Below are 24,239 nucleotides of genomic sequence, written 5' to 3'. Positions count from 1 at the left end.
ACTGACCTCAACTGCCATACCACTGGGACAAACAGCAGGAGTCCCTGGAGGTACGGGTGGGAAACCCCACAACTCCTTCACTGCTGAGTGGCCAGTTTGCAGGGTCATGTTCCATAGGGCACACAGTAGCAAAAGCAAAAGCAAGCATTTCTTATTAGACCAGTTCAGGTAGTCCCTCCGTTTGGCGCCTAATGAATATGACCCTGCTGTCCTGCCATCTGCCTCCCCTAACGAGCCGAAGCCTCTTAGGAACGTGCTAGAAGCACAAGAGGATTGGAGGCCTGGAGTGCATAGTGCATAGTGCAGGTTCGGCGCAGAGAGCAGGACAGGATGTGGCCCTATTGTTTTCTGGATCCCCCCCTTTTCCTTCCAGGGTTGCAGAAGGCCGCTCTCTCTCCCTCAAGGCCCGAACATCTTAAGTAAACAAAAAACGCTTCACATGTATCTTGTCTGTTTCCCTCTCTCAGATCCAGACGTTTTGAGAGATAGGGTGGTTTTATGAGAACAAAGCAAAATGTGTCTGTGGGGTGCGCTTTGTCTGTGCTATATCATATCCTGACTGTGGATAGACTATGTTTGTGTAAAAGTAAGCTTATGTAATGTGTAAATGTGAATGTGTATTGACGTGTAAATAACATGGGTTCTCAGCTGTGAACCCAGATAACAGGAACAGTGTTCTGTGTGATACTGACTACTAATTGTGTATAAACATTCTGACATATGGGAGGACAAAGCATGTCATTTTATAGCAACCATGTTGTTATTGAATTGACTAGCGACTCTGATCAGGTCTGGTGTAGTACCATTGGATAAAGGCAAAGTAGGAGGGAGAGGCGAGCACACCTATGTAGTTACAAAGTTACTCATTAACTCAAGTCCTTCAGAACACGATTGAGGTGAACACACCCCTTTCAACCTTTGCACAACATGCCTCCATTTTATAGAAAAGGCGTAATACAAACTTACAGTGACAATGCTGCATTAATGTGAGCTATAAGGAAGAGGACATATTGTTACCTGGGTTTCAGGTACATACAGACCAGGCTGACCAGGTAGGACACTTCTAATGAGCGGACTTTCTTTAAATGTTAACCTTTGGGGCTGTTTCCATTTGTCAACACTGAGATCATATGACCTCCCGATTCTCTTATTGATCATTTAGTACTGTGGTTATGGTAATACAGTATGTTGGTATATTTCTATGACATACTAGTATAATAACCAAATGCAAACAACCTTTTGATCAATCTAAACTACAGTATATCAATAATTATGTTTTGACGGCTATTTACGAGATATAATACCATGAAAGTGGATGAATGAGAGAGAAATGGATATAAGGATGCATGTTGCTCAGCCAGGCAGTCGTGCCCACGTGTTGTTACCCAACATTCGCTGTTTTGATCAAATAAGGCTAAACCTTTGACAGCCAACGTCTTGAAACATTGTTCATTCGGGGAGGATGATGTGATGAGGTCTAGTTACATTAACAAGGAGACGCAGTAAGCTAAAGGTCTGTCCAATGCATTACTCTTTGATCCCACTGACCTCTAAAGCTGAAGATATTAGTTTCTGGTGTATTTGTTTCTAGAAGTTGCTTGGCTGTATTGCTGACACTGTGTAGGCTTTTAAACAAATGTTAGAAAGGATTGTGCCTATTGCCAGTTGCTTTGTTTATGACTTGCTGTGGGATTAACAGAGTTGCAGATGTGAAACTCATTAACCCACAACAGTCTAAGCCGGTGGAGGGTTCTACTAAGCTATATGGAATTGTTTTAAGAAGGTCACACCAAGGATCATTAGCTATTTGATTTTGAATTTTAAGACCCCTTGAAGTATAAAAAAATCAAATTAAAACATTATGTGATTAAAATTTTAATTTGGCCTTACTGGTATTAGCCCATACAAACAAATTGAATAACACATTCACCACATGGAAAAACAGATAGTCCCCCAAAGAATCTAAAGGAAGTTTGTTCTGAAGTATCGGTCCTATATCTCTCAGAAACATTTTATTACATTTGTACATGCATTTTAACCCCTTATTTTTTGTCATGAAACAGTCTCCACATATACACTACATGGCCCAAAGTATGTGGACACCTGCTCGTCGAACATTTAATTCCAAAATCATGGGTATAAATATGGAGTTGCTGCTATAACAGCTTTTCACTAGATGTTGGGACATTGCTGCTGGGACTTGCTTCCATTCAGCCACAAGAGCATTAGTAAGGTTGTGCACTGATGTTGGGCGATTAGGCCTGGCTCGCAGTCAGTGTTCCAATTCATCCCAAATGTGTTTGATGGGGTTGAGGTCAGGGCTCTGTGCTGGCCAGTCAAGTTCTTCCACACCAATCTCGATAAACCATTTATGTATGGACCTCGCTTTGTGCACAGGGGCATTGTCATGCTGAAACAGGAAAGGACCTTCCCCAAACTGTTGCCACAAAGTTGGAAGCACAGAATCATATAGAATGTCATTGTATGCTGTAGCGTTAAGATTTACCTTCACTTGAACTAAGGAGCCTAGCACCAACCATGAAAACAGCCCCAGACCATTATTCTTCTTCCACCAAACTTTACAGTAGGCACTACACATTGGGGCATGGTGAAGCGTGATTCATCACTCCAGAGAACGCGTTTCCACTGCTCCAGGGTCCAATGGCGGCAAGATTTACACCACTCCAGCCGACCCTAGGCATTGCGCATGGTGATCTTAGGCATGTGTCCGGCTACTCGGCCATGATTAACCCATTTCAGGAAGCTCCCGAAGAACAGCACTTGTGCTGACATTGCTTTCAGAGACAGTTTGAAACTCAGTAGTGAGTGTTGCAGCCGAGGACAGACAGTTTTTACGTGCTACGCGCTTCAGCACTCAGAGCTCCCGTTCTGTGAGCTGTGTGGCCTACCACTTCGCGGCTGAGCCGTTGTTGCTCCTAGAAGTTTCCATTCCACAGTAACAGCACTTACAGTTGACATGGGAGGCTCTAGCAGGGCAGAAATTTGATGAACTGACTTATTGGTAAGGTGGCATCCTATGACGGTGCCATGTTGAAAGTCCCTGAGCTCTTTAGTACGGGACAATATACTGTCAGTGTTTGTCTATGGAGATTGCATGGCTGTGTGCTCAATTTTATACACCTGTCAGCAACGGGTGGGGCTGACATGGCAGAATCCACTAATTTGAAAGAGTGTCCACATACTTTGTGTACATAGGTGTACTTCCATTAGTTTTTTCAGCTGGTACCGGGGTACCTTCAGCGGAGTCTTGTGAGGCCTGTGGGCGTCCTAGAGCAAAACAACTAACATCTACAGTTGAAGTCGGAAGTATACATACACTTAGGTTGGAGTCATTAAAACTCATTTTTCAACCACTCCACAAATGTCTTGTTAATCTTGTTAACAAACTATAGTTTTGGATAGTCAGTTAGGACATCTACTTCGTGCATGACACAAGTAATTTTTCCAACAATTGTTTACAGACAGATTATTTCAGTTATAATTCACTTATAATTCACTCACAATTCCAGTGGGTCAGAAGTTTACATACACTAAGTTGACTGTGCCTTTAAAAAGCTTGGAAGCCTCCCGGGTGGCGCAGTGGTCTAGGGCCATGCATCTGGGTTCGCGCCCAGGCTCTGTCGCAGCCGGCCAAGACCGGGAGGTCCGTGGGGTGACACACAATTGGCCTAGCGTCGTCCGGGTTAGGGAAGGCTTGGCCGGTAGGGATATCATTGTCTCATCGCGCACTAGTGACTCCTGTGGCGGGCGCAGTGCACGCTAACCAGGTCGCCAGGTGCACAGTGTTTCCTCGACACGTTGGTGCGGCTGGCTTCCGGGTTGGATGGCGCTGTGTTAAGAAGCAGTGCGGCTTGGTTGGGTTGTGTATCGGAGGACGCATGACCTTCAACCTTCGTCTCCCCTGAGCCCGTACGGGAGTTGTAGCGATGAGACAAGATAGTAACTACTAACAATTGGATACCACGAAATTGGGGAGAAAAGGGGGTAAAAAAAATTGTACTTTTTTTTATTTTTAAACAGCTTGGAAAATTCCAGAAAATGATGTCATGGCTTTAAAAGCTTCTGATAGGCTAATTGTGTCACGGTCGTCATATGGAGGAGACCAAGGCGCAGCGTGGTAAGCATAAATACTTATTTAATGAAAGACCCCAAGCATACTTCCAAAGTTGTGGCAAAATGCCTTAAGGACAACAAAGTCAAGGAATTAGAGTTGCCATCGCTAAGCCCTGACCTCAATCCTATAGAAAATTTGTGGGCAGAACTGAAAAAGTGTGTGCGAGCAAAGAGGCCTACAAACCTGACTCAGTTACACCAGCTCTGTCAGGAGGAATGGGCCAAACTTCACCCAACTTATTGTGGGAAGCTTGTGGAAGGCTACCGAAACGTTTGACACAAGTTAAACAATTTAAAGGCAATGCTACCAAATACTAATTGAGTGTATGTAAACTTCTGACCCACTGGGAATGTGATGAAGGAAATCAAATCTGAAATAAATCATCTCTCTACTATTGTATTGTCACATTCTTAAAATAAAGTGGTGATCCTAACTGACCCAAGACCTGGAATTTTTACTAGGATTAAATGTCAGGAATTGTGAAGAACTGAGTTTAAATGTATTTGGCTAAGGTGTATTTAAGCTTCCGACTTCAACTGTACATTTTCGCGAGAGTCTCGCCTTTCCACAGAGGGTGTGTAGCCCAAACCGTTCAGAAGCTACAGACAGAAGTCGGCAGATGGGCTGTACCGATTTCAGTAAAGACTTCCCCATCATGGTGGTGAGACTCTCATCTTCCCATCGAGGGGTCATACTAGTTTGTAGGCCACACCGTTCGGACGCTACAGACGATTTTATGAGAAGACCCATTTTCGGGATGTCTGAAGGCCTGACAAACGCCGCTCTAACTCTGTCACATCAACAGATGTGCTGGATTGAGACGCATCAAAAGCAACAAAACAGATATCTCTAGCTCAAACTGACGGATGTTTATGGTTTTTAAAATTATGATAATTAGATTTCCACGGGAGGCACGGACATCGACTCTAGAGGGTTTAAAAGTAAAGAGCAACTTAGAAAAAATATTTGTGTGTTTTCCACCCTATCCAGAGTAGCAGGTACCCATTGCATGTGTCTAAAACATCTCCCTCAAACAACCTCCATCTCTGCCAGCTGTTTTCAAATCCCTGTATGATCAAACCATATCCTTTATTCTTGACAATCAATGGCATCACTTAGCTCCCGCGCAAAATATTTGATGAAACCAATGGCAAAGATATCTATCTTGAACCATGGATGAGGACTGAGGAGGGGGAAGAAGGCTTGCTCACCTCACCGGCACCACAGGGTGTCACCAGGAGGTCAGATGAAGGACTGCTTTGTGTGTCACTTCCGTATCCAGAGAGGAGAACGAGGAGTGGGGAAGGAGAGGGAAAAGCGGGACAAGACCCGGCAACCCATTATGTGGCATTGGGCTGCAAGGACGGGAATGTGTGGAGGGCTGGTCAAGGAGCCCCTTTCAAAGTGTACCCTTAAACATAAAGTACACACACTCATACAGATGTACGCACGCACACACACATACACACACACACACACAGGGAAAAAAACTGGTTGAATCTACATTGTTTCTATGTAATTTCAACCAAAACATTCAATGTGATGACGTTGAATCAACATGGAAAACTGATTGGATTTGAAAAAGTCATCAACACAAGAGAATTTAGTGTTTTTAACCTAAATCCAATGACATTGTGAAATGTTTTGTTGATTTTATGTTGAATTCACGTTTGCTGACAACTCAACCAAATGTAAATTAAAACAAGACTTTGTACTGACGTCTGTGTCCAGTGGGCTACTACACACATAGTCTCTTGTGGGCTCCTGGACTTCCCATAGCTCCCAGGCGTGGTGTTGTTGTGCCTTTACTGTGCGAGGACAGGAAGAGATTAAGAGATCCCCACTCGAGTCTTTACAGCCAACCGTGCTGAGCTTAATAGCAGAAGGAGGAGAGGAGAAGAAGCCTAATGGCAGAGCGACCAGCCAGTAGGCCCTCTCTGTGAAAAATCTCTTTGGTGCCAGGAGGACTCTACAAACAGGCCGGGATCAGATTTAAAAACAAAGAGAAAAGAAAGATACACAGTCACAGATGTGAGAAGAACAACATAAAAGCAATCTGCAGAACAAAATCTATTGTTAAAGTGTGTGAAAGAGCTCTTCAGTCTTTAACTAAATGCTTTAAATCTACTTTTTATTGTATAGAAAATGTGTACACACCCCTGTATAGAAAATGTGTACACACCCCTGCATAGAAAATGTGGGAACACCCCTGCATAGAAAATGTGGGAACACCCCTGCATAGAAAATGTGGGAACACCCCTGCATAGAACATGTGTACACACCCCTGTATAGAAAATGTGTACACACCCCTGTATAGAAAATGTGTACACACCCCTGCATAGAAAATGTGTACACACCCCTGCATAGAAAATGTGGGAACACCCCTGCATAGAAAATGTGGGAACACCCCTGCATAGAAAATGTGGGAACACCCCTGCACAAATCATGTGGGAACACTAAACTGGTACTCTTGTCTTTGTGAGAACATGCCAATAGACAATCTTCAGAATGTGCAATGAGTCTGCGGATCTGTATATAACATAATGAGTCAACACTGCATGCAAACAAATGTACATTCAGCACATTTGCTTACAGAAGAGTATAAGAGGTCACTGGTTTTAGTTATGTCAAAAAACTGGTCATATTTCAACACGATTCTGGTGTATTTTAGGGCCAGCCATTTTTCCTGGGCAGGTCACATAACTTGTTGTGGGCCTATGTCAGTAAGGTCACAGGCCCTATGAGTCTGGGCACAGTGAATAAAATTGAATTTATTTGGGGTTATAAACATATAAAACAAGATGTAGAATGAATTCCCAGAGGATAAAGTATGAATTAAAACACTTGTCTCAATGCAGTTCTAGTTATCTAGTTATCATTTCTCAATTCAGTTCTGGTTATTATTTCTCAATTCAGTTCAGGTTATTATTTCTCAATTCAGTTCTGGTTATTATTTCTCAATTCAGTTCTGGTTATCTAGTTATTATTTCTCAATTCAGTTCTGGTTATTATTTCTCAATTCAGTTATTGTTATTATTTCTCAATTCAGTTCTGGTTATTATTTATCAATTAAGTTCTGGTTATCTAGTTATTATTTCTCAATTCAGTTCTGGTTATTATTTCTCATTTCAGTTCTGGTTATCTAGTTATTATTTCTCAATTCAGTTCTGGTTATTATTTCTCAATTCAGTTCTGGTTATCTAGTTATTATTTCTCAATTCAGTTATTGTTATTATTTCTCAATTCAGTTATTGTTATTATTTCTCAATTCAGTTCTGGTTATTATTTATCAATTAAGTTCTGGTTATCTAGTTATTATTTCTCAATTCAGTTCTGGTTATTATTTATCAATTAAGTTCTGGTTATCTAGTTATTATTTCTCAATTCAGTTCTGGTTATTATTTCTCACTTCAGTTCTGGTTATCTAGTTATTATTTCTCAATGCAGTTCTGGTTATTAATTTTCAATTCAGTTCTGGTTATTATTTCTCAATTCAGTTCTAGTTATCTGGTTATTATTTTTCAATGCAGTTTTAGTTGTGTCAGTCTGATTAATACTTAGTTGTGACTCATTTGTCAGCCTGATTAATACTTAGTTGTGACTCATTTGTCAGTCTGATTAATACTTAGTTGTGACTCATTTGTCAGTCTGATTAATACTTAGTTGTGACTCATTTGTCAGTCTGATTAATACTTAGTCTTTGTCTGTCCATCTGTGATTCCTACAGGAAGCGGGGGAACCATGGGGTCCTGGGGCCACGGCCTGTGTGTGGTTTTGTGTTTCTGGGGAACAGTTAGCGGGAGCATGCTTCAGAGTCGCACTGTTGGCCCGTGTACTGTCAATACTGGCACGGTAAGAAAGACACACAGCTTTCTTCTTCTCCTCTTTTTCTTCTCCTCTTTTTCTTGCCATTGTTCAGTTCCAAGCAGTCACGTGAGGAAAACACTATGGGGAATTTCCTGTTTGAGACAGTTTCCCTGTTGTTGATCATAAGATAATGTTACATCTGGGAGTGAAGTCTGATTCGTTACAGGATATCAACATAAGAATTATGTCAAGATTGGGGCTCTCTTTGAGCGAATTGATTTGTTGTTCACAACTTTATTTGTTATATATTAGATGTTTTTCTTTATCTTTCGTTTTAAAGTTACATGGAATATTTATTTATCAGCACCAGACAGTTGCAAAGACTCCTAATTAATTAATTAGCACCACATTTTTTTATTCACCCATATAATGGCTTTAGGGAGAAACTTCCAAAAATCATAAAGTTAATTTTACACTTCTTGATTCTTGCTAAATTGCAACCACAACATGGGAAGGGTTGGCTTGACCAATCTTGTCCATCTCTTCCCCAAGGCATCATTTAACTGCAGTTGGAGGAAACTGGCTCATATTCCAACAGAGATATGGGACAATGCAACCACACTGGACCTCTCCCAGAACCACCTCAACTTAACTAACCCTCAACATCTCAGACAACTACAGAGGTTGGATCAGCTGGTTACCCTCAATCTCTCAGGCAACTACCTCCCTCTGCTGGGGAAAGACGACCTCTGCAGCCTCCCCTCCCTGCATACACTAGACCTCAGTGGCTGCCAATTGACTTCCATAGAGGCTGGAGCTCTGCAGGGTTTACCCAGGTTAGGGAAGCTGTTTTTGGGGCACCACAGACTGCAAGTCCCCCTGTCTGTCTCCACTCAAGATATAGTAACTATATCCTTCCTGGATTTCCATGGGAACCAAGAGCTTGAGCGTGGCTCTGATGATTTGTCGACAGGAATTAGAAGACCATCTCATAGAAAACTGTTGGCAAATGACCGTGAACATCCCACCACAACTCCAACGAACACAATGACTACAGCTAATGGTAAGGATCTCATAACAACTTACTTCTGCCTCATATCATCTCATTTATATGTAGTTAAGTCATATCATATAATTATCAGCTGTCAGAGAATTCTTTGATGCTTACTCAATCGGTCTTGGTTGTTATAGCTGTGATGTAATTCATAATAATGATTTGAACAGTAAAACCTATTCCCCTCTTGCCTAACAGGCACAGAGTCGCCTGGTCAGAGCCGCCCCTCCCACAGTTGGCAATATTTGGTGGCAGTCCTTGTGATGGCAATCTCCCTCTCCCTCCTCATTGCCAGCCTGGCCAAATGCCAGCTGGTCCGCCGCTACCTAGCCAGCTATCGCCACACCCGTCTGACCGAGCAGGACACAGCCAGCCAGTGTGACCCCAACAGTCTGGAAGTGGGCTTCTCTATGTACAACCATGGGGGAGAGGCACAGAGCCCCCACCCTGCTGCTGTCCCCCAGGGAGAGATTGTGATAGAGGATGAGGAAGATGATGATGGCTTCATAGAGGATAACTACATACAAGCCAGCGAGAGGGAGAGGGCTAAGAGGGCACTTGAAGTGGAGGAAGAGGAGGAAGAGGATGGGATGGACTTTACCATTGGCTAGGAAGAAAGCGAGAAGGTGGAAAGAGAGGGGAGAGAATGAGAGAGGGAAGAGAGAGAGAGGTCACTAGTCTATTTGGACACTGATTGGGGCCAATGCAGATATTAAACATAAGCATGTCTATTTCCATCATCTTTAGAGGGAAAAAAACAGTCCAGAGACAGATGAATACAAAACTGATAATAGCAATAACTCAATTTAGCTCCGCAATAGGGCACCTTTGCCGGTGTCTTTCAATGGATTTCAAAATTGGACTGACTGTTGGTACAGACTTTGATAGAAATTTGTTCGAAAATTATTATTTAAAGTGGGTCAAATAATCAATCAATCTATTTGTTTTTGAGTTAGATTTTTTAAAGTTTTACCAATGCATTTGATGTTATTTGGGTGTGCCTGCACTCCATTTTGTTACATTTGTAGATAAAATAAAACGTTTTCAAATTCAATAGCGCATCTGTTTTTCTTTCTGTAGAAAAATACATACAATTATCTTGAAACAGTCAGGCATATGCGTCGATCTATGATAATGCAATGCTTTATATAGTACAATAGACAAACACGCCTGATAGTAGCCTATGCATAACTTAAGCAGAATAGAAGAGAATCGATACCATATGTAGACCTAATAATTGATGTAGGATTGGTTTTGCATGCTCTGTTGCGTTGAAAGCTGCTTGACAGGTCTGACGACGAAATACTACCCGGAAAGAGCAGTGGCGTGCATTAGACAACAGCGCGTGAGATGGGAGATGCACTGAATGAAATGTTGTAAGGGATATTCAACGTCAAATATTTATATTTTTTGTGCTATTAGTTTATTAGGATGTCGGCGTCTGCTATATTCATCCTGGACCTTAAAGGAAAGGTAAGTTGAGACTTGACTGTCTACGTGGCACTGGCGGATAAGTTTATAGTTTGACATCGATTAGTCTTGCGTTGCTGTTGCGGTTTTAAGGAAGACTAGTTCGCATCGATCAACAGCGCCTGCATCTGCCAGTGTAGCGCAGAAATCCATGCGTAAAAGCGCACATAAGAAAATGAAAGAGCGGTAGGGCAGGCTATTGTAAAATTACATATTTGTTTATCTTTTCATATTTACAACTAAATGTAATTTGTTTCTCAGAATTCGTCACTAGCTATGTTTCCAATAGCTTGTGCAGTGATTTTTTTGTTGTCGACATTTATGAAAGTTCGCATAGAAAATAGATTCTACAATTGTCTGCGAAGGTGTTTCCATTGAACTATCTTGTGTGGATGAAAACAGCTGGACGTAATGACGTCACACCTAAAAAAAGAAATCGACATAAAATGCAGTGGTTGATGTGTTTTGATTAACACATTTAGGCAAATTGCGCATTAATACATGGGCGACAGCCTGCATGCCCTGCCTATCCGTTTAATGTCTATTCATTCGCGAAAGCCAGAATGGATAGAATACAATAATGGACCATGGTGAAAGTTGCACTCTTTTAGATCTGAAATAATTGGATGGTGAAACTTGCCAACCAACCAGGAAATTGAGGCATAGCAATTCAGGCATTCTTGAAAGTCAGGCCAATCCTTATCCTGCAAATACATGTTTTTTGTTTAAACAAAATATTTAGCAAGCAGTAGAAATGTAGAATTAAATGTGGAGTGGAGCTTATATACTAAACAAAAATATATACACAACATGCAACAATTTCAAATATTTTACTGAGTTACAATTCATATAATGAAATCAGTCAATTGAAATAAATGAATTAGACCCTAATCTATGGATTTCACATGACTGGGAATACAGATATGCATCTGTTGGTCACAGATGCCTTTAAAAAAAAAGTAGGGGTGTGGATCAGAAAACCAGTCAGTGTCTGGTGTGACCACCATTTGCCTCATGCAGCGTGACTCGTCTCCTTTGCATAGAGTTGATCAGGCTGTTGATTGTGGCCTGTGGAATGTTGTCCCACTTCTCTTCAATGGCTGTGTGAAGTTGCTGGATATTGGTGGGAACTGGAACACGATGTCGTACATGTCGTTGTACACGTCAATCCAGAGCATCCCAAACATGCTCAATAGGTGACATGTCTGGTGAGAATGTAGGCCATGGAAGAACTGGGACATTTCATTTTCAGCTTCCAGGAATTGTGTACAGAACCTTGCGACATGGGGCTGTGCTGAAACATGAAGTGATGGCGGCGAATGAATGGCACGACAATGGGCCTCAGGATTTCATCACGGTTTCTCTGTGCATTCAAATTGCCATAGATAAAATGCAATTGTGTCCGTTGTCCATAGCTTATGCCTGCCCATACCATAACCCCACCACCACCATGGGACTCTCTGTTCACAACATTGACATCAGCAAACCGCTCACCCACACGACGCCATAAACACTAGCTGCCGTCTGCCTGGTACAGTTGAAACTGTGATGAATCCGTGAAGTACACTTCTACAGCGTGCCAGTGGCCATCGACGGTGACTATTTACCCACAGCAGTTGGTTACGACGCCGAAATGCAGTCAGGTCAAGTCCTTAGTGAGGACGATGAGCATGCAGACGAGCTTCCCAGAGAAGGTTTCTGACAATTTGTGCAGAAATTCTTTGGTTGTGGAAACCCAGTTTCATTAGCTGTCTGGGTGGCTGGTCTCAAACGATCCCGCAGGTGAAGAAGACAGATGTGGAGGTCCTGGGATGGTCTGCAGTGTGAGGCCAGTTAGACATACTGCCAAATTCTCTAAAACAACTTTATGGTAGGGAAATTAACATTCAATTCTCTGGCATATTCCTGCAGTCAGCATGCCAATTGTACGCACCCTCAAAACTTGAGACATCTGTGGAATTGTGCTGTGTGACAAAACTGCAGATTTTAGAGTTGCCCTTTATTGTCCCCAGCACAAGGTGCACTTACGTAATGACCATGCTTAGTAAGCCTCTTGATATGCCACAACTGTCAGATGGATGGATTATCATGGAGAAGGAGAAACGCTCACTAACAGGGATGTAAACAAATGTGTGCACAAACTTTCAGAGAAATACGTTTTTGTGTTTGTGGACAATTTCTGGGATATTTTATTTCAGCTCATGAAACATGCAACCAACACTTGACACTTTTATATTTTTGTTCAATGACCAAAATCCACCCCATTTCAAACCCAGTTGATCTTTAGAAACATTTTTTCGCGACCTTGCTTTTGTCGAATACACCTGGGAAACCTGCCCTCATACCACAGTAGGCATTGACCACATAGGCATTCCACTTTGTGATTGGATCAATTATATATTTCACGTTTGTTGCCAGAGAAATAGCAATCTACTCCAAGGATCTCTGAACCCCAGATGGTTTATATGTGCCTCTTCTAAAATTGGAAATAATTTATTGTCAAATTATAGCGCATTCACATACAACCATTCACAGAAGACGATGGACTGTTGTCGGGCAGGTTACAGTGTAGCAGCAGTGCAGTCAGTGGTCCGAAAATTTGAGTTTCTATTGGACAAATGTAGGTAGGTCCCTCCCCGTTTCGTTCCATTTGGATCTGTTTGGTTCGTAGTGAAGACATTGCTGAGGTGTATTCATTACGCCGAATTTGTTGCAAAACGTTTCAGTTGGACAAATTCCGGTAGGTAACCTCCTCTTTCGTTTGGAAGACCTAATGAATATGGCTCCGGTGTTGTGAATAGAAACATTCCTGGTCAAACTTGTTCTGCAACACCAAAGTGTACCATGCCTATTCAATATTAGGCTTTACCTGACAGACTGGTCAGGCAACCTTTTCTCTTGTTCTGTGCTCATATTTCTTATTAGACTTACAGAATGTTTACAAAGTTGCTAACTGTGTAATTTACTAACATATATATAATTAACATGCAATAATAGCCTACATTCATTTGTTTGCATACAAACAAACCATTAATAAAGTCTGGAGTACCTGGTCAAATCAAGCCGGCTCAGACAGCAAGGCTGCTTTCAGTACGTTTTTATGTTCTGGAACGTTCATCTGAACGTAAACGGTTGAGTTGTTGGACACAGTCAGCATGGCCACGGCCCTTTAAATAAGTCACTCATTGCTTCAAGCCACACTGCGCCACATCCACCAAATAGGAGAAAACATACCTCAAAGTCTGTTCAAACTTACAAGAATGTTTTGGAGAAACATGTCATTCAGTACAAACCATTCCATAGCGTAGCAAACGTTCAGGCGAACTGAACGCACCTCAGAGTATAGTGTAATCACACCAAACCTGACTTTCCTTATTTGGATGGTCATGTTAATAATTTTGTAGAGAAAGGACAAAAGGCCCCACCAGTGCCTGAAGGTGTCAGGGGGAAAGATTACCATCTCATAGGTCCTTGCCTGCATCCCTGATTGTGCTGATTAAAGCCTTTCTCTCCTTGCCCTGGGAGCAATCCAATACCTCTGACCCAGGCTGGGCTGTAGTGAAAGCCCCAGCTGCTCCCTGGCTGGAGGGCAAACAGACATGCTTCCAATGTAGCTGTTTCATTGGTTGTCCGTCTCTTGGAGACTAGAGTGGCTGTATACAGGCAGTGTATCAACACACTGGTTGTCTGTCTCTTGGAGACTAGAGTGGCTGTATACAGGCAGTGTATCAACACACTGGTTGTCTGTCTCTTGGAGACTAGAGTGGCTGTATACAGGCAGTGTATCACCACACTGGTTTGTAGTAGTGAGATGTTATGAATGTAGCTGTATGCTGTACTGTTCAAGTGAATGTTTCAAAATCTCTGTCTTTGAAATATATTGTTATGCTGATAAATGCCTGCTTTGTTTTGTACTCTGACTTCACTTGAAAGTTAAATGGCCACCAGCACACTGATGAATTCTCCCCAGCTCTTTAATTGAGCACATTTAAACAGCGGGAGCATTCATCAGGGTGCAGTGTCTATTCTTTACTTTGTGTACCCTGCACCTGCAATTCTGGATGAGTGTACACAACTTTTAAAGTGCACATTTTCTGTCTCAATATGTGTGAAACTACACGATGTATAGATACTGTAGATCTTTCAGGATTAAATATTGAGTTGCCATGTGTGCTCGATTGTCAAACCCTGTCCTTCTCAGAGGTAAAAGGCACGTTTTTTGGAGACCCTCTGGGAGCTTGATAGATACTCCATGATTATTACCTCCAAATGACTGAGCTAGTTTTCCCAAACGGCACCCTATTCCTTATGTAGACTCTGGTCAGAAGTAGTGAGTCACATAGGAAGAGTACCCTTTGAGACTGACCCGAAGCGATCGCTAGTCTGTTTATCTTAATTGAGATGTGCCGTCAGCCTCTGAAGAGCATACAGACAGTAGTTCATATCGATGCCTCATTAACAATGACCAGTATCCTGTTACCAAACAATCTTCCCCTGGTAGAATTGTCCTATAGTTAAGGGGATGAGTGTGTGAAGCAGGCCTAAGGGCCCTCATTACAGCCAGTCAGTGTGTTTTACCGTTTGTCAGCCAACAGTGGGACTGAAGGTGAACCAAGCTTGATTTCAGCTTCCCAGATATGTCTCTCGTTCAATCTCAAACGGTAACAGCATCACTGCAGCAGTCTCTCAGATCTGTTTCACTGTAGCAGGAGGCACTGCCTAACTCTTAAGAGTTGCTGTGTGTCTGTAGGTTCACATTTAAAGTTAGCAGAATAGTCTCACGCCACCAGACCAACATCCTATAATGGCTGGAGTCTAGGCTAGCATAACACAAATGTAATGTTTCAGAGAAACTGTGCAAAGGGGATTTTCAGGGGAATAAAAGAGGTCACATATATAGTCAATCTGGTTTAATTACAAGTTGCAACAGGGAGAATGATCTGTAAACACCAGCCCGAGAAGATAGGAAGACTACAGAATCATAGCTACATTAGTGTGGCGTCAAACTTTAACCACGTAAGTCAACACTGGCAGACATTTGATACTGGCAGTTAAACAGATACTGGCAGTAGAACATCAGTACTTAGTTACAGTAAATCAAATCTGAAAGGAAATGATCAAACAATTCCCCATTAAAGTGGTTTAATGAAAAACAAAAAGGTGTCTGGAGTGAGGTTTGCTAGTTCATGATGACTGCAGAAAGTGTCTGGAGTGAGGTTTGCTAGTTCATGATGACTGCAGAAAGTGTCTGGAGTGAGGTTTGCTAGCTCATGATGACTGCAGAAAGTGTCTGGAGTGAGGTTTGCTAGTTCATGATGACTGCAGAAAGTGACTGGAGTGAGGTTTGCTAGTTCATGATGACTGCAGAAAGTGTCTGGAGTGAGGTTTGCTAGTTCATGATGACTGCAGAAAGTGTCTGGAGTGAGGTTTGCTAGTTCATGATGACTGCAGAAAGTGTCTGGGGATTTAAACATGGAATGAGGAACTTGCCATGGCATGTTCTGGTACATGCGCTTGATTAACACAGAGGGGGAGGTGTTGATGAAGGGACAGTGACAATGGGTTTGAACAATATTTGTACTTTTTCATTTCCTTGAACCTTCATGGCAGTTTACTGTACATTTTAATCAGAAGCCAAACATGTTATTTTTAATTCTCAAAATGGTATTAGTTGAACACTGACATTTACCTCTACATTCTTAACAGTCAGGTAGCTTTGGAGTTTCCTTGCATGTGCGTCAAGACTCCTCTTTAAATGCAACAAGCTTTGAACTGTCTGTCGGTCTGTCTGGGATTCCACCATCCTTTTATAGCTAAAGAAAGAGGAAGAGCCTGTCCACATCCTTTCACTGTGTGAGGAGTATCCTGTGTGACAGAGGGCCCTCTTCAGTGCAAACCTGGGAAGAACATTGTATTTAATATGAAAATACCAACTTTTCAAATACTCAAGGAACTAAAAAGGCAACTATTTTCTTTGATATTCAAATACAGAAAAACATAATATTTGAAAAGGTATTTGAATATATGCAAGTTATTTGAAAACCCCAAAATATGTATTGATTGCTGCCAAATATTTGAAGAATCAAAAACTACACCTGTTGAGTTAGTTCAAATATATGATCATAAGCACATGGTTTGGAGGGCTCTTAGATATGAATCTTAATATAGCCCAGAATTTAATGAGGGTTATGTAATCACCTCAACATTAGAGTAGAACACTTTTGAAACTTCAAAACAGTAACAGAATACAGCTAATAAGTGTCAAAAGGAAACTAAATATCCCAAAACTGCCTTCTTGAAATCAACTACAGCCAAGGTAGATGGAAAATAATGGTTTATTCAGAATACAAACTATCCCTTTATAGATTGTATAGTGTTTGTTTGAAACAAGAACACTTACCCTCAGATCGACAAGGAGGTTTGAAGTTGTTTTTGCTAAGCATCCAACTTGCTATTTGCAAATTAATTTGTTCAAATATAAAATATCTGCAGTATTTTCAAGTATCATAAAATGAATTGCAGCTTTTTCTACCTTTCCAGTGGCATGTTGAAAGATTCATACAGTAGTTGAGCATCACAACTTGTTTGTAAAAAATATAATTGGTTTGAATTGATTATGTACACCTGGAGCAAAATGTTCAGATAGAAATGTATTGTGTAGATCAAATATGACTTTCAGATAGATTGGAATAGTATAGTAGATTGTGTGTGCTCTATTCATTCTGTTTCTATCTTCAACATGCAGTTCCAGAAACAGCCCTGCTAAAAATGGAAGGCAACCAATCCAATAGTTTCTGAAAAGTAGTCACTTCCTAACATCTGTATTCACATATTTGTTTCAAGTCCTTGCTTTCTCAGATCTGTATTCAAATAGTTTAAACGTATAAACTCAGAAAAAAAACAAAAGTCCTCTCACTGTCAACTGCGTTTATTTTCAGCAAATTTACGTGTAAATATTTGTATGAACATAACAAGATTCAACAACTGAGACATAAACTGAACAAGTTCCACAGACATGTGACTAACAGAAATGGAATAATGTGTCCCTGAACAAAGGGTTTGTCAAAATCAAGAGTAACAGTCAGTATCTGGTGTGGCCACCAGTTGCATTAAGTACTGCAGTGCATCTCCTCCTCATGGACTGCATCATATTTGCCAGTTCTTGCTGTGAGATGTTACCCCACTCTTCCACCAAGGCACCTGCAAGTTTCCAGACATTTCTGGGGGGAATGGCCCTAGCCCTCACCCTCCGATCCAACAGGTCCCAGACGTGCTCAATGGGATTGAGATCCGGGCTCTTCGCTGGCCATGGCAGAACACTGACATTCCTGTCTTGCAGGAAATCACGCACAGAATGAGCAGTATGGCTGGTGGCATTGTCATGATTTTTAAATATTTTTTATTTATTTGACCTTTATTTAACTAGGCAAGTCAGTTAAGAACAAATTCTTATTTTCAATGACGGCCTAGGAACAGTGTTCAGGGGCAGAACGACAGATTTGTACCTTGTCAGCTCGGGGGTTTAACCTTCCGGTTAGTCCAACGCTCTAACCACTAGGCTACCCTGCCGCCCCAAATGATGGAGGGTCATGTCAGGATGAGCCTGCAGGAAGGCTACCACATGAGGGAGGAGGATGTCTTCCCTGTAACACACAGCGTTGAGATTGCCTGCAATGACAACTATCTCAGTCCGATGATGCTGTGACACACCGCCCCAGAACATGACGGAGCCTCCACCTCCAACTCGATCCCGTTCCAGAGTACAGGCCTCAGTGTAACGCTTATTCCTTCGACGATAAACGTGAATCCGACCATCACCCCTGGTGAGACAAATCCGTGACTCGTCAGTGAAGAGCACTTTTTGCCAGTCCTATCTGATCCAGCGACGGTGGGTTTGTGCCCAAAGGGGACGTTGTTGCCGGTGATGTCTGGTGAGGACCTGCCTTACGACAGCCTACAAGCCCTCAGTCCAGCCTCTCTCAACCTATTGCGGATAATCTGAGCACTGATGGAGGGATTGTGCGTTCCTGGTGTAACTCGGGCAGTTGTTGTTACCATCCTGTACCTGTCCCGCAGGTGTGATGTTCGGATGTACCGATCCTGTGCAGGTGTTGTTACACGTGGTCTGCCACTGCGAGGACGATCAGCTGTCCGTCCTGTCTCCCTGTAGTGCTGTCTTAGGCGTCTCACAGTACGGACCTTGCAATTTATTGCCCTGGCCACATCTACAGTTCTCATGCCTCCTTGCAGCATGCCTAAGGCACGTTCACGCAGATGAGCAGGGACCCTGGGCATCTTTCTTTTGGTGTTTTTCAGAGTCAGTAGAAAGGCCTCTTTAGTGTCCTAAGTTTTCATAACTGTGACCTTAATTGCCTACCGTCTGTAAGCTGTTCCACAGGTGCATGTTCATTAATTGTTTATGGTTCATTGAACAAGCATGGGACATAGTGTTAAACCCTTTACAATGAAGATCTGTGAAGTTATTTGGATTTTTTACGAATGATCTTTGAAAGACAGGGTCCTGAAAAAGGGACATTTATTTTTTGCTGAGTTTAGTTGCTTTCTCCGATCTGTATTCAAATAGTTTTTTAAAATAAGTTGTTTCTTGGGATCTGTATTCAAATAGTTCTGGTCACATCTTTTGTTTCTCCAGAAAAGCATAGCTAAAACTAGTTTATCCCAGGTCTGCTTCAGTGTGTGAGATCCTTCAAGCATATGCTTTGATCTATCAGAGTGTGAGGGCTCCAGCCCAGCGACTCTCAATGCTGACTCATCTTGTTATTGGTGTTGAAATGAAAGGGTGTGTGCGAGTGTGTGAGTGAGAGTTCCCTCCGGTCACTCCAGTGTATCTTGTGGTGTGTGAGAGAGAGATATTTTTTTACACAATGCTGTCATTGGGCATTGTGATCCCAGATTAGTTGTCAGTTATTTTATGTTTCTAAACAGAGGCTGTTGCTCCTTACATTTACTGTACGTCTTCCACAGCTTACTGCTGAGCCTTCACAACAAGGGGAAGGGCATATGCTCCATGTTTGATCTTTTTGAATTTCTTCTGTTGCATAACTGCCTCTATGGACTCCCTGGATAACAGTGAGAATTGCTGCCGACAGTGCCGAGTGAACTATCCTATCTAAATAAAGATGAACCGAATTGAATTGAAAATGAATTTCATTAATGTGTTACAGTGCCCTCTGTGTCGTGTGGTTTCAGGTGTTGATATGCCATAACTATATGTGTGTGCAACACTTTACCCTATTTACACATCTTCACCCTGTTATGTGTTTTCCCTGTAGGTGTTGATCAGTCGTAACTACATGGGAAACATGGACATGAATGAGGTCGACCACTTCATGCCCATTATGATGAGGATGGAGGAGGACGCAGACTCATCGCCCCTGGTGACACACGGCTCCGCCCACTTCCTGTGGATCAAACACAGAAACCTCTACTGTATCCTGTCCACAGGAATTCCTGTTACTGCTCAGTCAGGCCTTCTTGGTTACCAAGCTTCTGTCTCTCTTACCATGCTCAGGACGACTGCTTGGTTACCAAGCTTCTGTCTCTCTTACCATGCTCAGGACGACTGCTTGGTTACCAAGCTTCTGTCTCTCTTACCATGCTCAGGACGACTGCTTGGCTTACCTTGGTTAAGCTTCTGTCTCTCTTACCATGCTCAGGACAACTGCTTGGTTACCAACCATGCTCAGGACGACTCTGTCTCTCTTACCATGCTCAGGACGACTGCTTGGTTACCAAGCTTCTGTCTCTCTTACCATGCTCAGGACGACTGCTTGGTTCTGTCTCTCTTACCATGCTCAGGACTGCTTGGTTACTGTCTGTCTCTCTTACCATGCTCAGGACGACTGCTTGGTTACCAAGCTTCTGTCTCTCTTACCATGCTCAGGACGACTGCTTGGTTACCAAGCTTCTGTCTCTCTTACCATGCTCAGGACGACTGCTTGGTTACCAAGCTTCTGTCTCTCTTACCATGCTCAGGACGACTGCTTGGTTACCAAGCTTCTGTCTCTCTTACCATGCTCAGGACGACTGCTTGGTTACCAAGCTTCTGTCTCTCTTACCATGCTCAGGACGACTGCTTGGTTACCAAGCTTCTGTCTCTCTTACCATGCTCAGGACGACTGCTTGGTTACCAAGCTCAGGACTTCTGTCTTCTCTTACCATGCTCAGGACGACTGCTTGGTTACCAAGCTTCTGTCTCTCTTACCATGCTCAGGACGACTGCTTGGTTACTAAGCTTCTGTCTCTCTTACCATGCTCAGGACGACTGCTTGGTTACCAAGCTTCTGTCTCTCTTACCATGCTCAGGACGACTGCTTGGTTACTAAGCTTCTGTCTCTCTTACCATGCTCAGGACGACTGCTTGGTTACTTCTGTCTCTCTTAAGCTGCTTGGTTACTGTCTCTCTTACCATGCTCAGGACGACTGCTTGGTTACCTTCTGTCTCTCTTACCATGCTCAGGACGACTGTCTCTCTTACCATGCTCAGGACGACTGCTTGGTTACTGCTTGGTTACAAGTCTTCTGTCAGGACGACTGCTTGGTTACTCTTACCATGCTCAGGACGTCTCTCTTACTGCTCAGGACGACTGCTTGGTTACTAAGCTTCTGTCTCTCTTACCATGCTCAGGACGACTGCTTGGTTACTAAGCTTCTGTCTCTCTTACCATGCTCAGGAACTGCTTGGTTACTAAGCTTGGTCTACCATGCTCAGGACGACTTCTGTCTCTCTTACCATGCTCAGGACGACTGCTTGGTTACCAAGCTTCTGTCTCTCCTACCATGCTCAGGACGACTGCTTGGTTACCAAGCTTCTGTCTCTCTTACCATGCTCAGGACGAATGCTTGGTTACCAAGCTTCTGTCTCTCTTACCATGCTCAGGACGCTTTGGACGACTTCTGTCTCTGCTTGCTGACACATCACCATGCTCAGGACGACTGCTTGTTCACACCTCACTGCATGTCATTTATCTTCTGTCTCTCTTACATCTCAGGACGACTGTTATTCTGAACTGGAGGGAAATGCTGTGAACAAATAATCTTATGAGTCAACCATCTCAGTGGTTGTAAAAGTTCCATGTGAAAAATATTTTAAAACAGCAGTGGCCCCGTTACTTTTCTGTTCAACAGTTTTAGTACATTCTTAAGTTATTCTTCAGTGGTGGCAATGACCAAGAAGAATGCCAATGCAGCCCTGGTCTACTCCTTCCTCTACAAAATGGTGGAGGTGAGTGTGTGCTTTACTGATATACAGTCGTGGCCAAAAGTTTTGAGAATGACACAAATATGAATTTTCACAAAGTGCTGCCTCAGTTTGTATGATGGCAATTTGCATATACTCCAGGATGTTATGAAGAGTGAACAGATTAATTGCAATTAATTGCAAAGTCCCTCTTTGCCATGCAAATGAACTGAATCCCCAAAAACACTTCCACTGCATTTCAGCCCTGCCACAAAAGCTGACATCATGTCAGTGAATCTCTCGTTAACACAGGTGTGAGTGTTGACGAGGACAAGGCTGGAGATCACTCTGTCATGCTGATTGAGTTTGAATAAAAGACTGAAAGCTTCAAAAGGAAGGTGGTGCTTGGAATCATTGTTCTTCCTCTGTCAATCATGGTTACCTGCAAGGAAACACGTGCCGTCATCATTGCTTTGCACAAAAAGGGCTTCACAGGCAAGGATATTGCTGCCAGTAAGATTGCACCTAAATCAAACTATTTATCGGATCATCAAGAACTTCAAGGAGAGCGGTTCAATTGTTGCGAAGAAGGTGTTGAAGATAAGTAGTTTCTTGGGATCTGTATTCAAATAGTTCACGACGCCCAAGAAAGTCCAGCAAGCGCCAGGACCGTATCCTAAAGTTGATTCAGCTGCGGGATCGGGAACCACCCGTACAGAGCTTGCTCAGGAATGGCAGCAGGCAGGTGTGAGTGCATCTGCACGCACAGTTAGGCGAAGACTTTTGGAGGATGGCCTGGTGTCAAGAAGGGCAGCAAAGAAGCCACTTCTCTCCAGGAAAAACATCAGGGACAGACTGATATTCTGCAAAAGGTACAGGGATTGGACTGCTGAGGACTGGGGTAAAGTCATTTTCTCTGATGAATCCCCTTTCCGATTGTTTGGGGCATCCGGAAAAAAGCTTGTCCGGAGAAGACAAGGTGAGCGCTACCATCAGTCCTGTGTCATGCCAACAGTAAAGCATCCTGAGACCATTCATGTGTGGGGTTGCTTCTCAGCCAAGGGAGTGGGCTCACTCACAATTTTGCCTAAGAACACAGCCATGAATAAAGAATGGTACCAACACATCCTCCGAGAGCAACTTCTCCCAACCATCCAGGAACAGTTTGGTGATAAAAATGGCCTTTTACAGCATGATGGAGCACCTTTCCGTAAGGCAAAAGGGATAACTAAGTGACTCGGGGAACAAAACATCAATATTTTGGGTCCATGGCCAGGAAACTCCCCAGGCCTTAATCCCATTGAGAACCTGTGGTCAATCCTCAAGAGGCGGGTGGACAAACAAAAACCCACAAATTTTGACAAACTCCAAGCATTGATTATGCAAGAATGGGCTGCCATCAGTCAAGATGTGGCCCAGAAGTTAATTGACAGCATGCCAGGGCGGATTGCAGAGGTCTTGAAAAAGAAGGGTCAACACTGCAAATATTGACTCCTCGTATCAACTTCATGTAATTGTCAATAAAAGCCTTTGACACTTATGAAAAGCTTGTAATTATACTTCAGTATTCCATAGTAACATCTGACAAAAATATCTAAAGACAATGAAGCAGCAAACTTTGTGGAAATTAATATTTGTGTAATTCTTAAAACTTTTGGCCACGACTGTACAGTACAGTTGAAGTCGGAAATTTACATACACTTAGGTTGGAGTCATTAAAGTAGTTTTTCAACCACTCCACAAATTTCTTGTTAACAAACTATAGTTTTGGCAAATCGGTTAGGACAACTACTTTGTGCATGACACCAAATAATTTTTCCAACAATTGTTAACAGACAGATTATTTTAATTAGAATTCACTGTATCACAATTCCAGTGTGTCAGAAGTGTACATACACTAAGTTGACTGTGCCTTTAAACAGCTTGGAAAATTCCAGAAAATTATGTCATGGCTTTAGAAACTTCTGATAGGCTAATTGACATCATTTGAGTCAATTGGAGGTGTACCTGTTGATGTATTTCAAGGCCTACCTTCAAACTCAGTGCCTCTTTGCTTGACATCATGGAAAATCTAAAGAAATCAGCCAAGACCTCAGAAAAAATATTGTAGACCTCCACAAGTCTGGTTCATCCTTGGGAGCAATTTCCAAACGCCTGAAGGTACCACGTTCATCTGTACAAACAATAGTACGCAAGTATGAACACCATGGGACCACACAGCCGTCATACCGCTCAGGAAAGAGACGCGTTCTGTCTCCTAGAGATGAACGTACTTTGGTGTGAAAAGTGCAAATCAATCCCAGAAAAACAGCAAAGGACCTTGTGAATATGCTGGAGGAAAAAGGTACAAACGTATCTATACCCACAGTAAAACGAGTCCTATATCGACATAACCTGAAAGGTCGCTCAGCAAGGAAGAAGCCACTGCTCCAAAACCGCCATAAAAAAGCCAGACTATGGTTTGCAACTGCACATGGGGACAAAGATCGTTATTTTTGGAGAAATGTCCTCTGGTCTCATGAAACAAAAATTGAACTGTTTGGCCATAATGACCATTATGTTTGCATGAAAGA

General features: G+C 42.5%; 2 protein-coding genes across 3 annotated transcripts in view; both read left to right on the top strand.

Moving 5' to 3' along the window:
• Positions 1–927: 927 nt before the first annotated feature.
• lg24h1orf210 (linkage group 24 C1orf210 homolog) lies at positions 928–10,050 on the top strand. Its single transcript, XM_029633258.2, has 4 exons — positions 928–1,052; positions 7,863–7,987; positions 8,495–9,005; positions 9,195–10,050. Exons 2-4 carry the CDS (start codon positions 7,877–7,879, stop codon positions 9,605–9,607), a joined length of 1,035 nt encoding a protein of 344 aa, XP_029489118.1. The 5' UTR covers positions 928–1,052; positions 7,863–7,876; the 3' UTR covers positions 9,608–10,050.
• Positions 10,051–10,312: 262 nt separating this feature from the next.
• The window catches only part of ap1m3 (adaptor related protein complex 1 subunit mu 3), a 37,165-nt gene continuing 23,238 nt past the window's right edge, over positions 10,313–24,239 (top strand). For both annotated transcript variants that reach the window (XM_065009222.1, XM_029633256.2), the window contains exons 1-3: positions 10,313–10,469; positions 19,760–19,916; positions 21,644–21,711. In XM_065009222.1, the coding sequence (XP_064865294.1) occupies positions 10,428–10,469; positions 19,760–19,916; positions 21,644–21,711 (267 nt within the window). In that variant the 5' untranslated portion in view covers positions 10,313–10,427. The remainder of the gene's footprint in view (positions 10,470–19,759; positions 19,917–21,643; positions 21,712–24,239) is intronic.

This window comes from Oncorhynchus nerka, linkage group LG24, assembly GCF_034236695.1.
Source record: "Oncorhynchus nerka isolate Pitt River linkage group LG24, Oner_Uvic_2.0, whole genome shotgun sequence".
NCBI lineage: Eukaryota > Metazoa > Chordata > Actinopteri > Salmoniformes > Salmonidae > Oncorhynchus > Oncorhynchus nerka.
Note: the sequence above shows the minus strand (reverse complement) of the source record. Positions and strands in the feature narration are given on the sequence as shown.

Coding starts and splice junctions, on each gene's coding strand:
- lg24h1orf210 (XM_029633258.2), top strand. CDS start 7,877: ATGGGGTCCTGGGGCCACGGCCTGTGTGTGGTTTTGTGTTTCTGGGGA. Junction 7,988..8,494: donor GTACTGTCAATACTGGCACG/GTAAGAAAGACA, acceptor CTCTTCCCCAAG/GCATCATTTAACTGCAGTTG. Junction 9,006..9,194: donor CACAATGACTACAGCTAATG/GTAAGGATCTCA, acceptor CTTGCCTAACAG/GCACAGAGTCGCCTGGTCAG.